Source organism: Stegastes partitus, unplaced genomic scaffold, assembly GCF_000690725.1.
Source record: "Stegastes partitus isolate 25-593 unplaced genomic scaffold, Stegastes_partitus-1.0.2 Scaffold1056, whole genome shotgun sequence".
Classification (NCBI taxonomy): Eukaryota; Metazoa; Chordata; class Actinopteri; family Pomacentridae; genus Stegastes; species Stegastes partitus.
In genome coordinates, this window is record NW_007578787.1 from 233,362 (window position 1) to 248,054 (window position 14,693).

At 41.1% G+C, this 14,693-nt stretch overlaps 2 protein-coding genes across 2 annotated transcripts; both read left to right on the forward strand.

Annotated features, from left to right (window-relative positions):
• Positions 1-883: 883 nt before the first annotated feature.
• On the forward strand, positions 884-11,222 carry LOC103367505 (ranBP-type and C3HC4-type zinc finger-containing protein 1-like). The gene is made up of 9 exons (XM_008295538.1): positions 884-1,564; positions 2,695-2,869; positions 7,839-7,916; positions 8,092-8,233; positions 8,375-8,465; positions 8,579-8,897; positions 9,366-9,466; positions 9,670-9,840; positions 10,747-11,222. Exons 1-9 carry the CDS (start codon positions 1,289-1,291, stop codon positions 10,822-10,824), a joined length of 1,431 nt encoding a protein of 476 aa, XP_008293760.1. The 5' UTR covers positions 884-1,288; the 3' UTR covers positions 10,825-11,222.
• A 1,879-nt stretch (positions 11,223-13,101) lies between these two features.
• On the forward strand, positions 13,102-14,680 carry LOC103367503 (ranBP-type and C3HC4-type zinc finger-containing protein 1-like). Its single transcript, XM_008295537.1, has 4 exons — positions 13,102-13,427; positions 13,538-13,717; positions 14,048-14,146; positions 14,436-14,680. The coding sequence occupies exons 1-4, from the start codon at positions 13,338-13,340 to the stop codon at positions 14,652-14,654; spliced, it is 588 nt and encodes a 195-aa protein (XP_008293759.1). The 5' UTR covers positions 13,102-13,337; the 3' UTR covers positions 14,655-14,680.
• The last annotated feature ends 13 nt before the right edge of the window (positions 14,681-14,693 follow it).

Sequence of the window (14,693 nt, forward strand, 5' to 3'; positions counted from 1 at the left end):
ACAGCAAAAAGCAACAATCTTTGAAGAGTTTTAATTCTCAAACAATGCATCCTGAGAAGCACATATGCTCATTTTCTTTGTTATAAGTTAAATTTAGTGAGTTGAAAGAACTTTTATCTGTTCATTCCTTCAACTAATCACTTAAAGTCACAATGCCTCAAGGTATTAGAACTCACGTTTTTGAGATATAAAGTAATCCGAAAATAATAATAGGAAAAAAGTTAGACATTCTGGGTTCAAAATAAGTGGAAATGAGCCAATCTCATATATTTACATAATGTAAACAAGAAGACGTTGATTTCACATGTGCAGTTCAAGTCTCAATAACTTTTTACACATAGTTTGGGGCAATGTTGCTCAACTTTTTGAGTAGTTTTTAATCAGATTTGACTAGTGATTCTATCTACATACAGTTTTTTTTTGTAATGCCTGTTGAAATTGCAGTCATTGCACTTCCCATTCGTTTAGATAGGAGCCTGGTCTAAAAGCCTAAATAACTGCCCTCTCTCTCCTTCTATATATATGAAGTTACACTATATACAGATCCAAAATAGTTTATACTGCTAGGTCTATCTACTTCTAAAGAAATGCTACAGATCGTCAGATTATTAGTTATTAGGAAAAGAGGTGGCATCTCCTTTTAATAGATGCTTTGCTGCCTCATTGTGGTCAAATGTGTATATACACACACTTTGGGTGCACTACTGCAAGGTTTTACAGCACTGCATCGAAAGAGCTGCACATATGAAGATAAAACTAACAGAATAGTCTCCAGAGAGAGAGAGAAGCACCACACGCTCATCTGTCATGTTTCTAATAAAAGCGTTCATAAATATTACAACGGCATACGTCACCTCAGTAGCAGCGCATGCGCAATACGAAGTGAAAGCAAACGTACAAACATACTGAACGGTACCAGAAAGAAACTACTACAACAACCTTTGTGTTTGGACTGTACCGTGTGAGGATATCCACCGGGACACGGTTATTGTTTCGAGGCTGAAAACAAACGCGGAATCTGCTTTAAACGGAGCTTTAGCCAACAAGAAGAACAGAGAAGTGAAACCTCCAGTTTGGGCTCGACTTTTTGGAAGTAGCTGTAAACAGTTGTCAGACTCTACGCACTTGATTTGTGTTGACACGGAGGCTGTTAAACACCCAGCGACGCCACACAGCGTAAGAAATGTGAAAGGAAAGGTTTTTAAAGGCGGCTAACAAGTCGGGACAAGAGGTAAACAACCCACCGGACCCCTCGTATGTTTGTTTTCTACATGAGTGTGTCGGCAGGATGTCGCTGAGTTCGGGCGGTTGGACTCACAGCCCCGGCTACACACCGGAGCAGCCCGCCGCCCTGCCCGACCACTATGGGGCCTCGCAGTCACAACTTGGCTGCCAAACCGTCCTCATGTCGGTTCGGGTGTCGGTGTGCCATTCTGGTATTCGGCCGCTGTGTCTTCCGGGAGCAGGTGATGAGTCACTCCGCCTGCAGCTCAGCATGGACCCGGGGAAATCCGGGGAATTCCGGCTGTCGCTCCAAGACAGCAGCGGGACTGGCCGGAGTGTGGTGAGTTCACGGCTGGTGGTGTTGTTGTGGTGTGTGTTTTGACTGGAGTGTTCAGAGTCGATGTGTTCCAAGGAAGGACTGTTTTATTTCAAGATATGACTTCACACGAAGATTTCTGGTAGCCCACAATATCAAACTTAGTTGTAACTGGAGCCACGTGAAGTAAAGCAAAGCAGATTTTCTGGCTTTAGACCAAGACCAGATAGACCAGGAAAGCCCCTACTGACCCCACTGGTTTTCACCCTTTGAGTACCTTTAGGTTTTCTGTGTCATAGTTTGACTAAATGTATGCATTGTGCAAGATGACATATTAAAATAGTATGCAATGCTTAAACTACTGTTTAACAAGGCACAATCTATGACTTAATGTTTGAGTGATTTTTACAGGCCTGAGGAGGCTGAAATGTCAGGTATTTCCCAAAAGTAGTCAAGCATTTTTATCATATTATGCAATAGTGCTGCAATTTATCTACAAAATAATATAATCCAGTGTCAAAAGGTTGTTTTTTTCTTCTTTATTATCCCATTAGGGCCCCAGAGTTATAGCTTTTGACCTTTAAAGGGCTCCTGACCCCCATGTTGGAAGTCAGCCTGCTGTGTTTACAAGCAGTCGTCCTGCTGATGAATCCCCTTGTTCAGTTGCAGAGTGCTGCTGTGTAGCTGAACCCTGACCTCACTTTTGTACAAAGAAAGTGTGATGCAATGTACTGCAACACTCAAATCAACTAGTCATTGAATATTGGCTAAATCTGATAGTTACATAGAAAAGTAACATACAGTTGCTGTAGTTTTGATTCTTTCTAATATGTCAGTCCTGCTTCAAATCCTACAATCATGAAGTTTTGTTTTTGCTAAAGCTGTTCTATCGGAGGCTGTAAAGAGAGTAAATGGGATGGAAAATATAAGAAATTTTGTGAAGCATGTTTGCTTTATTGTTTGAGATATTTTTTAGTGACATGTTGTAACTATATAAGGATCTGTATAAGGGTTTCACAGTGTAATGGAGTATTAAAAATGTACTTCCACCAAACCTCGTGCCTGCATGCAGTCATGAAAATGGTAGCTTATGATTTATTCATCCTCCCCATTTCTGCCTCAAAACATCTCCCTCTCCTTTGTCGTTTTTCCAGACCATCACCGAGTTCGATTTGAGGAACGTAAACTATGAGGTGAAGTCAGCAAAGTGCCACGAGCTGAGTTTGGTGGCGCCTCCACATGACCGGATCAGCTTCAACTTCCGCTGTGAGCAGGAGGCCCAGGAGTGGGCTACTGTGGTCATGTCATCACTGAGAGAAGCACACAGAGGTCAGTCAACCATCTTTACAAGAAGCTCCCTGTTTGTTTTTGTGTGTTTTGTTTTGTTTTTGTTTCATCAGAACATTTTCAAACAAAATGTTGTAGGCCAGTTCTGTTGTGTACTCTGAAGCGGTGGAATTCATTCGTCCTGTAGTGAATTAAACTATTTTGTTGTTTGTTTGAGCAAAAGAGTCTTTCACTGCCCTGTTTACTGGTTGTTAACATCACTACCATCAATATCAACCGCTGTAACTAAGCGTCATATTTTGGCTTCAGAGGAAAAGTCAATGATCTGGTTTGTGCTTGCTTACACAGGACGCCCTTGTTTACCCTTCCACATGTACTGTGTGTGAATAATTGCCTACATAAAACAAGGCCAATACTGATAGCATTGTAGAATGGAGAAAAAAAAAAATTCTTTATGATAGTTTTGGGCCAATACTTATGAAGGTATACAATACTGTGCAAAAGGCCCTCAGAGTTAAGTGAGAATGATTTTTATATTTTTTATGGTTTTATTTATCATTCAACTTCATACAAAGTGCAGTAAATAGAACTAACTTAAATCAAATCCATATCCTAACATTCTCCTAGATACACTTGCACATGGTTTTTTCAAGATATGTACAAGGTTGGTGGTTTCAAGCAATTTGGGAAACTTGCTGCATTTCTTCGATGGATTGAGAGTGAAATCTCTGGCTGACTCAATAACGCTGAGATCTGTTTGGGCTCATGACTCCTTGTTTTTCTTCTTGAGTGTATTTTTGGGGGTTGCAGAAAAGACACGGGACATGAATGAAGATCTGCCTTTTCTAGTCAAGTTGCTCAATTGAGTCAAACTAGAACTAGAGGTGAACGAGTAATCAAATTGTAAAATCAAAACCATGATTGGACACAATGCAATTAGGAAATAGCAATGGTTGCAATTTAGAATTTATGTTATACGTCTCACCTAGGGTTTAAACTGTTATGTCTGGGCAACCTATGGACAGAGTAGTAAAGGTGGAGCCCCACATGAGCTAAAATTCCCTTTTGTGTTCCCCTTTCGACTCCCAGCCGTCTGGACCTTTGCTACATGCCCATTCCTTGTTTTGTTTTGTTTTTTTAAACACTTCCTGTCAATCCATACCACATTATTACTCTCTTAATTAAGAGGGAAAAAAAACATTTAAAAAAACTCAAACTGTCATGTTAGTGTTTTCATTGAATTCCTGCCGTTTTCCTTATGTAGTAGTCCTGCTTTAGATGTTATCTCATAAAGTAACTGTCCATTACATCTTTTATATATTGCGCTGTGAATAATAAACAATACTTGACCTGAAGTTTTAGTACTTCTGTGATCCAAAAGTTTTATGTTTAGTGTAAGATGTAGGATCCTACCTGTGATTGTAGCTGCTGAAAGAATTTATTTTCCTGCAAATGATCAGTACATCACTTCTCTATCTATAATAGGCTTTAGAAACCTTTATTCATGTCAAAATTAAAACCACAAGTGTTTGTACAACAGCAAGAACCAGCAGCCAGAATGCGCTGCAGTTATAATGAATTCAGTAGAACCGTACACATGCAGAAATAGGTTTTCTTTGGTTTTATTTGATGGAATTTATTTAAATTGGAATTATTTGGGGGGACAGTTTAGAATATCCAATTAGCCTAAGGGTTGTGTTTTTGGAATGTGGGAGGAAACCGGAGATCCCAGAGAAAACCCACACAAGCACGGGGAGAACACAAAAACTCACCACAGAAACAGGTGGAAGGGTTTCTGTGAGGCTGCAGTGCTAATCACTGAACCACCGTGCTGCCCCTTGGGGGAAGAAAGAGGGAGAGAGAGAAGGGTGAAAGAGGGAGGTATGAGGGGTAGGGGAGAGAGAGAAGATGGAAGATATGGCAGAGAGGGGTGAAAGAGGGTTAAGGATGGGGGAGAGGGGAGAGAGGGCGAAGGAAGGAGAAGAGGATGCCTGAAGGGCTGGTCGAGGGTGGAGGAGATGGCGGAACGGTGATGGTGGAGGATGACAAGGTGAGGACAAGAGGAGGGGGAAGGGGAGATGGGGGAGGCAGAAGGAAAGTGGGGAAGAAGGGGAGGCACAGCCCTGAACAAGAGACTTGTTCAGAAGAACCAGCCCCTTTTCTTTCTCTTCTTCTCTTCCGTCTTTCCTTCCTCACCAGGAGATCTTGGAGCTCCTGGTTGTCCAGCTCCAGGACTTTCTTCTCCTCCTCCATCACATGATTTTTTACCTCCAGTTCCACCTTTTGCCCTTGGAGGTCCGTGTTGTTGGCTTCCAGGAGGTTGTTTTTCTCCTGGAGCTCTGTTTTTTCACACATTTTTTTCCTCCATCTGTCGAATGGCCTCACTGAGGGCCAACAGTTCCTTATGCTCCTCTTCTGCCTTCTCCTCGCAAGACTGCGAACAAGTCTCTAGACAGCTGATATTCACAACTCCACTGTTGACCTTTTCAACCAGCTCTGCCTTTTCGTCTTGGAGCGCTTTCAACTGCTGCTCCAAGACTTCAGTCTTGTCCTTGAGTTGGAAGTTTATGTGCTGATCGGTACACATGGCCTGTTCGGTTTCAGAGGGGCATTTCCACCGAGGGTTGTTTCCTCCACGGTAAGGAGTGCCCCCATACCATCACCTGGGCCTTGGGTAGCCTCTTTGTGCCATTGTATCAGCAAGGAAAGATTCTACAGGAAAAAAAAAAAAAGTTGATGGTTATGACTGTTACTGATACTGACGTGTACTATGCTAGCCTAAACCTGTGCAGAGGTTCTTACTTTTCTGCAGTAGCTGATTGCCAAGAAGAAGTCTTCTCAAAGTGTTGAGTGTCGCGCTGGTCTGGAGAATCTAGTGTGGGTCAATAGCTGAGTCTTGTCTCGGTGTCTGGTATTTGTCCCCTCAGAGGTTCCACCACAAGACATCATTATGACATTGTAAACGTAAAGTTCTCAACTCCGTTGTGGAGCTCTTGTTGCTGGACAGCTTCATCAGAGGCACATTTAGAATGTCACATGGTGTCTCTAAAAGTGCAAATGAATGTTGGCAAAATGGCCACCATAAATTTTACACAATTAAACAAACCAAAATCATCTTGAGAGGATCTTGTTTTAGTGGAATGTTTGCAAGCACAGAGGCGAGCACTGTCATTAAATAGCTCACCACTTAAGTGTTACACAATTTCTTACACTGTACAATTTTACATTTCAGATCTTTTCACATGTTTTCTTCAGAGCAAACCCATCACATTGTTGAACACTGTACATTACCACAATGTATTTTAATAAATTATGTTTTCATTGACATTTTTGCACACAGTATATTTTTTTTTTTTACATCACATCTTAGTTTTTGTAAGAAATGGTACTGCAAGTTAGACAAATTGCAATTAGATATATTACTCAAATTGTTCAGCCTAAATCAAACCATGCTGAACATATTTTCTGAGAAGTGCAGTGTTTTTGTGTGACTCTTACGCATACAGTCTTACATAACGAATGTGGAAGTGATGGTGTGACATACAAATTAGCCCTGAGGCAGCAGATACAGGAGCCTTTTTGTCGACTGATCTCACTTTCCAAGTGAAGAGAAAGTGTCAGAGCTTAACAGTTACTCTCCCTGTAGTTCTGGTTTAACTTAACTCTGTACTCTGCGCTGCATCTTCTGTGAACTGGACTTACAAAAGCAACATTGTAATGTTTTTGGTACAGATGGGGGTTAAATTGGGCTGGAGTCCCGTGGGGTTCAGTTCTGCCTCCTGGCACCCAAGTATCGCAGCATTACCAACTCACATAATAACTGTTGAAATATGCTTTCAGACAGCGTCTTATATTGAACAAACTAATGCAGAAAGTCAAATTCTTTTCTTTGAAGTTATTTAACAGCTGTAGCATCACACAGCAGCAGTACTCAAGCTGTTTCTTAACTAAGAGAAGGACTGTGGGCAGTTTGCAAGTGTGGCAAAACAATGGTCACTCATTTTCTCTCCTTTTTTAATATAATTTTTTGCTGGGGGCATTTTGTCTTTGCTAGAAAGAACCATATGATGAAAGACTTGTCATAATGACTGCGTTGGTGCCCGTGTGTGCACTTTAACCTCTAAGCTATTGGGTCGCCCAATAGTCACTTCATTAATTGTTTGTATCTTCTGATGTAATTTCACATACAGCAGAGTCATCGTTTGTACGGTGAAATCATGGCAAACAAAGCCGTAATGCTCAGGATGAATCGGTACCATCAGAGCTGTCACGACATTTTTATTTTCAGCAAAAGTTAAAAATAATTTCCCCTGGAGAATCACTGTTTTCCCCTTTCTGTTGATGTGGTCATTACTGTAAGCTTTCCTGTTTTGCTGCTTAAATGCAATAATATTTTGAGTCGTTGCTGTGGCATTACTGCAAGCATGAGCTTATCTAATCACTGAGGTAATTATAACCGAGGTCTAAAAAAAGACAGTCTGTGATAACACAATTTATCATACTCCACTATGTATAACAGTGTTTCCTGAACCATTTAATGCAATAAAAAGTGCTGCTTCACAGAGACTTCCTTTTTTTTTTCTTTTAAGTGTTGCTTCATCCAAATTGTACACGACATGCACACGCAAAACAAATAAATAAGTAAAACAAAAAGCTTCCAGAGTGGTAATGGCTGTTCACATTGTTTGATTTAATTTGAGACTGACTCTCAGACGTTTCACCAGTGCAAGAGAGTTCAATTGTATTCTAGTATTTTGGTGTCTGTCTTGAAATAGTCTTTGCTTCTCTGGACAATTTCACATTCGCAGCAAACAATGAGTACAGTTGTCATACTTTTTACTAAAGAAATCCTCTCCTCTCTGGAGCCTAGTCAGTAAATGGGTCTCTTGAAAAATGTGTTTTACGTGTGTGTCTTGACTGTGTTTTGTTTGCCTCTTTCTTGCCTTTTTTTTAAATCTATTTTTTACTTAAATTGTTTTTTTCTCTGGCTTTCTACCTTCCATATTGGCAGTCGCCCCTCAGGATAATGGTCCACAGAACCCTCCCGATGTTCTCCATCGCCAGAACACCTTGGCTTTGCAACGAACAGGTGTGTGGGAAGTAGACGTCCCTGTGCCATTAAAAAATACATCTGATCAATATTTTAGTGGTCATGTTCTTTGAAAGTAATGTCCAACTGCATCTTATTTTTTTCATTCATTTAGTCATTCACTGATTGGCCGTCTGCACACTGTGTGTTTACTGTGTGTCATTTTAATCTGTAGAGGAAACCTGCATAGAGCTGACCAGAGCCATAGAGGCAGGTGACTTGCAGTCTGCATCTGTCTTTGCTGCCACACTTGCCCGTCAACATGCGGCTTTAAAGATCCAGCCGTCTGCCAGAGACTATGAAGACACTGAAATCAGGTAGAAACATGACTAATAATTATGATTTTAACACTTGAACACAAAGCACAATTAACGGACAGTAATTTATGTTTAAGAATTAAAACATATAAACATTTGTGAAGGTCTAATTTTGCCTGATATCTTGTGTTTCATTTTCAGTTTGACTGTTGTCGTGGAGGATTCTTCCTCGTCCTGTTGTGTCACTGTGAAAGTTTTCCTCCACATGACTACTGCATCATTGAAACAGCAGGTTAATTTGATAAATATGTATTTTTCTCCTCTTCTGGTATTTTTATTATTCCACCTTTTGTTGACTTTTTCTCTGTTTTTCACTCCCATTCTCTCTTGTTCATCCCTTTTCAGATGTTTCTTGAATATGGATTTCACCCCCGGGTGCAGCGATGGGTGATTGGCCAGTGCCTGTGCACTGACCAGCGGTCTCTCGCCTCATATGGCATTCGTCAGGATGGTGACACAGCCTTCTTGTACCTCTTATCAGCCCGCCATGCTCGCTTGACCCTCCAAATCCTCCAGCAGGATCAGGAGAGTGCACTTCTCCGTAATCCTCCATCTCTGTCTCAAAACCCTCTTCTCACTGCTACCTCCGCTAATGGCCCCTCAACTCAGGACTGGAGGGCTTACACCACTCTTCCTCCTAGACTCCATACCAGCAGCAGCACTGGTGAGAGGGGTATTAATGTGGGTTTTTCACAGTTTATGTCAGAGCTAAATTGCTGAATTATGTGAATCCGTGCTACACCTGCATATTCAGTGCTTTAGGCAGTAACAGATGGATGTGATACAGCTGGTGCAAAACAAATGGTAACACCATTGTAATATAAAAAGATTTTTTCAAATTTTGAAATGAATGAGCAAGCATTTGCCTGACCTAGTTAGTGCAGCTGCATAGCACAAAACAACAGCTGTGTTGTATAACGTCATTTGCAAAGAAAAAATAACAAAAAAACAAAACTGAGGTGAGACAGAACAACACCAGAAGATATATTGCGTTGCATTAGAGGTGCAGAAGTCTCATTGACAGTTACAGAAATCGTTTGATTGCAGTGATTGCCTCAACAGGTTGTGCCTCATGCACATTTGCATGCAGATTTGATAGTGATCTTTTTTTTTCTCTCCTTAAATGCCTCAGGTGGGTCAGAGAGACAAACCATCAGTGAGATCAGAGACCTCATCAACCTAGAGATGCCCCAACTCAGTGAGGCACTGAGCCCCAACACAAGCTCCACCCAGGTAACACACAGGAACAGTTCTGGTTTTATTGTAATTATAGTCGTTTTTGTTTTTAGTCACACTTCAAAAATGATTTGATACAAATGTACCATAAGCCATGTAGTGCTGTTAATCTTATATTTAATAAAAAACTGTTAAAGACGTGCTTAAAATGACTATGTTTAATAGAATGTAAAGAATAAAACTACTCATCTATGTTTTAGGGTTGGTCGTGTCCATCTTGCACCTACATTAATAAACCAACGCGGCCGGGCTGTGAGATCTGCAGTACAAACCGTCCCGAGAACTATGTTATCCCAGGTGGATACCGCCCTGATGCACTGGAGCTCAGACGAATCCAGCAGGAGAAGGAGGCAGTCAGACAGTACCAGCAGGTATATATAAAAACACTGTCACACCTGAGTTACTGAGCACACCGAACAACCACAGTCTTACATGTATTATCACACGTCTGTATGCATTTAGGAATACGCCCACAAGCACTGTTAGACAAGATGCTTGGAATGTGTAGTGAGCTACGTTACCAGTTACTCTACATTAAATGAAGCTTCAGTAGACTGACGCTACCCTCAGAGAAATACAACAAAGCTAAGCTACATCAACATGGCAAAAGTAGTTCACTGAATCAGAAGCTACGTATTTTAATAGTTAAATGTATTCATTTATTGACTGCAGACAGTGAAGCTAGCTAGAAATAAGCTTTTAACAAGGTGCTAGCTGGTGTTGGCACATTGGACTAAGGATTGGTATGTTATGTCACGGTCATTTATAAATGCTGCTGGGGCATCATGTACTGATGCTTAGTTTTATTTTAGATTGCACTAAAGCTCTACTGTGCTTGTTCGCTTCAGAAATTGTCAGGTACCTTCCATGGAGGCTACCACACTCCTTGAATAAAATAGCTTTGCTACTTAAAATGTATTTGATACAGACAGCAGCGCTGTTACCTCCACAGTACTGAGAAATGTAGCTAAACTTGTAACACTGCTACCTGTGTGCCTGAAGTTGTTTTGCCTGCACATACTTAGAATACAATGTTATCTTGGCAGGCCTCACACACTCTAAGCAGGGCATCCCATTTAGTATTAACTGCATAAAAACATAACAGGGAATCTGAGCTGGATCAAATGCTAATATTTGGTTTTAAGAGAGAAGGTATAAGGCAACACAGGGCTTCAAGGAGATGGAGGTATGAAATTAATTAAAAGCTGACATTTGATTTGAAGCTTTCAGGCTCTCTCAGGTTGACTCTCTTCTCTTTTGTCTCTGTTTTTTTGAAGGAGAAAGGGAGAAGAGAGGTGCTGAGGAGTGCTGGGCTTCAAAACTCACTCCTGTATAACCTGGACCAGGACTACTGAACATACACTGACACGGACATACATACGCGCCATGTTTATTTATGTTCTATTCGTAGAAAGCACATAAAGCACTGTTTTCATTGCAGACACCAGACAATGGCATCAGAAATGATCATGCACAAGCAAAGTCCACATGCAAGTCTACATGCCTGTTTTGAAAGCATCATTTTCTTTTCTTTTTTCCTGAAGTTGATTGCAGTTACATGGGCTAGTTTAAGGTGAACTATTACCTCTGAAGGCTATTTAGGCCTTAACTCTTCCTAGTATTGGCATGAAACAGTACAGTTGGTGGTATAGGTTAGGGGTCGGCAACCCGTGGCTCCACAGCCACATGTGGCTCTTTCATACCTCTGCTGCAGCTCCTTGTGGCTTTGGAAAATAAATGAGTATTTAATTTCAATTTATTTTATTTTAGTTCACTAGTTTTAAAAATGTAATTCTTAATTTGAAGATTATGGTGATCTTGTAACATTAAAATAAAACGTGTTTAAGGTTTTGTTACTCAAAATACGCCAACTTGATGACTTTCTCACTAAATCTGGCAACTTTCCAAATCCTCTTGGCAACTTTTTTTTTGTCAAAAGTGACTAGCACCAATCTAGCGATTCTTTCTGGTGTTTTGGAGACTCTGATCGTTCTGCAGTTACTGTCCTCATCGAGCAGCAGGTGCTGCTGTGAGCTCCTCCCCATCCCAAAGCGCTCACAGGCGGTCTGTAGTCAGTAGTCTGGTCAGCAGTCAGCAGTCACAGCTGCAGTCAGCAGGCCAACCAGACGTCATTTTTACTTTGCTGCAGGTGGATAATTTAAGTTTTTATTTCATAAATACGAGTAGGACCCAAATAGACATTGAGTATTTTATTTGAAAGTAACCTTCAACCCAGCATCTTTTTTTTTTCAGAGTTCAAAATGTTTTTGTTGCATGCAGAAATAAAATTTTGTTTTCTCTGTAGCAGTTCATTGATTTCATTAATGCAACACAGTCTAGTTTTTTATACATAGCATATAGGTGAAAAGAAACTATATATGCAGTGTTATCTTCAAATGTAGATGTCAAAAAGGTTTTATGGCTCCTGGTGTTTTCTTTTCCATGGGAAAAGAGTCCAAATGGCTCTGTGAGTGTTTAAGGTTGCCGACCCCTGGTACAGGTGCATCCCCCAGCCCTACAGGAGACAAACTGCATAAGAACAATAGATTTCACTTTTTATGAAAATGTGCAAATATTGATCTGGTGAAAAAATCCGACTGCTTATACTGAGTTTTGAAAATTTGTCAAAGATGGATTTCTTTGTTATTTTGACCATGGCAGTATACTGTGTATTGATGAGGCTCGAGTTAGAAGGCTATGAAAGACTTTTCCACATACTGGCCATCCAGACAGACAATCACAATCACTGCAGACTTTAAACATCGAGTAGCTTTTCAGTAAACTCCATGAGAGCAGAGTTTGCCACAAAACTGAATGTAATAGTTGTTAATTTTGCACTGTAATTGTACATACTCTGTGAAATGGATTAAAAATAAAACATTTTTACACACTGTATGTGTCTGCATGTGTATGTGTACCTTTATGTGAGGATAAAAAAAAAAGGCTAATGTGCTTCCTATGACAAACCTGGAATAAAGTAGTTTATAGAACATGTCTGTAACCCCTCTCCCCCTTAACAACACCACTCCCTCTCCCAGGCAAGAGAAGAGGAGCGAAGGGAGAATTTTGCCCGGCTGGTGATGATGGATGGTCAAGACCTGGTACCGAACCCTGAGCCTGTGGACTGTAGGATCTGCTATGTGGACCTACAGCCAGGAGAGGGCGTCCTGCTGAGGGAGTGTCTCCACTGTTTCTGCAGGTAGGATTTCCCTTTTTATTTTCTGATTTTTACTCCTCCTTATAGCTAAAAAAATATTATTTCAAATATTTATTTCTCTTTTATCTGACTTGACATTTTGCATACATTTTCCATGCAAATACAAATACTTGTACAGTGGTTCGGTTGTTAACACCATCGCCTCGCGGCTAGAAGGGCCCCAGTTTGGACGCCTGGGATCTTTCTGTGTGGAGTTTGCATGTTCTCCCCGTGCAGCGTGGGTACTCTCCGGGTTCTCCGGCTTCCTCCCACAGTCCAAAAACATGCTGAGGTTAATTGGTGATTTTAAATTGTCTGTAGGTGTGGATGTGAGTGTGCTTGGTTGTCTCACTGTGTAGCCCTGCGATAGACTGGCTTCACCCTAAGTCACCTCAGATAGGCTCCAGCCCCCCGTGACCCTCGTGAGGATTAGCTGTGTATAGATAATGGATGGATACAAATGATTATATTAATTAAGTAATATTATCAGATGCTTTATGACTTACACCCTTGTTTTTAGTCTCAAGTCCTTGTCAAAAATATGTCAAGGGATGGGGAAAAAAGGGATAGTTTTGAAAATACTTTATTACTTTTGTCTAATTGAATACCTTGGATTTTTATTTTCTGCTTCTGTGTGCGTGCCCACCTAGAGAGTGCTTGCGCTCAGTCATCATGATGAGTGAGGAGCCAGAGGTGTCCTGCCCCTACAGAGATGACACTTATTCCTGTGCCCGCTCCCTGCAGGAGAGGGAGATCAGAGCCGTGAGTTACACCGGCAGACATCTTTGTTTGGAGACACGGTGTTAAGATATAACTAGAGCATTTGCAGTGATTGTAAATGCCCCCAATTTCTTTCCCCTCCTCTGTTACAGCTGGTGCCAGCAGAGGAGTATGAGCGCTGGCTGCAGAGAGGACTTTCAGTGGCAGAGTCTCGGTGTGAGGGCAGCTATCATTGTGCAACTCCAGATTGTCTGGGCTGGTGTGTTTATGAGGATACTGTCAATGTCTTCCACTGCCCTGTCTGCAGGAAACACAACTGTCTGATTTGCAAGGTATAAAATATGCACAGTATATACTTGCATAAATGATGTTGGTATGCTCAAGGTGCACACAGAGAAAGATGTTTAAAGCATGTGTGTATATACATATAAATATACACATCTGCACTTGGCTAAAGATTTGTGCCATGCACTAATTAATCAGTCAGAGCTAACTGGCAACTCCTTTTGAAAGAAGCAGTGAAACATTATGTCTGAAAGTAGTCACATGTTTCTAGTTGCCTCAGGCTAACTGTTATGTAAAGACAAGAATGTTTACTGAGATTAAAGACACACACAGATTTTCACATTTTTGTCCCTGTTACTTTTTTCTTTTCTTCTCAGTCTATTCATGAGGGAATGAACTGTAAGCAATACCAGGATGATCTAGCAGCCCGCGCTATAAATGACTCTGCTGCGAGAAGGACAACACTTCTGCTAAAGGTTAGCTGTAAAAAGCACATATATGTACTGTATGTGTGTACTGAAAGAGAGCTCTTTGAAGCTATATTCTGTTTTTGGAACTGCACTTAAATGTTATGTAATAGTTATGGAGGAGAGAGACACGGTGCATTTGTCACTGCGCTGATACGCAGTGTTAACTCACAGACGAATGACTTTGTGTTTCTTATGCTTACAGAGTGAACTGGTGTCTGCTGGCACCTACCGCACTCTCTCATCTAATATTCTCGCTTTCTTCCTTCTTGCACTCATTTTCTATTCTCACAAACAGACTCTTGTGCAGTCGGGGGAGGCCATGCACTGTCCCCAGTGTGGCATCATTGTGCAGAAGAGGGACGGATGTGATTGGCTGCGCTGCACTGTCTGTCACACTGAGATCTGCTGGGTAACCAGAGGGCCTCGCTGGGGGCCGAGGGTAAGAAATCCTTCCTTTCTATGCTCAATACATTCTTTCTCTCTAATTTGTCACCTTAAATCCTCCACTGTCTGAATTTGTAAGCTGTTATTTAGGAGACCAGTTTTTGTTGAT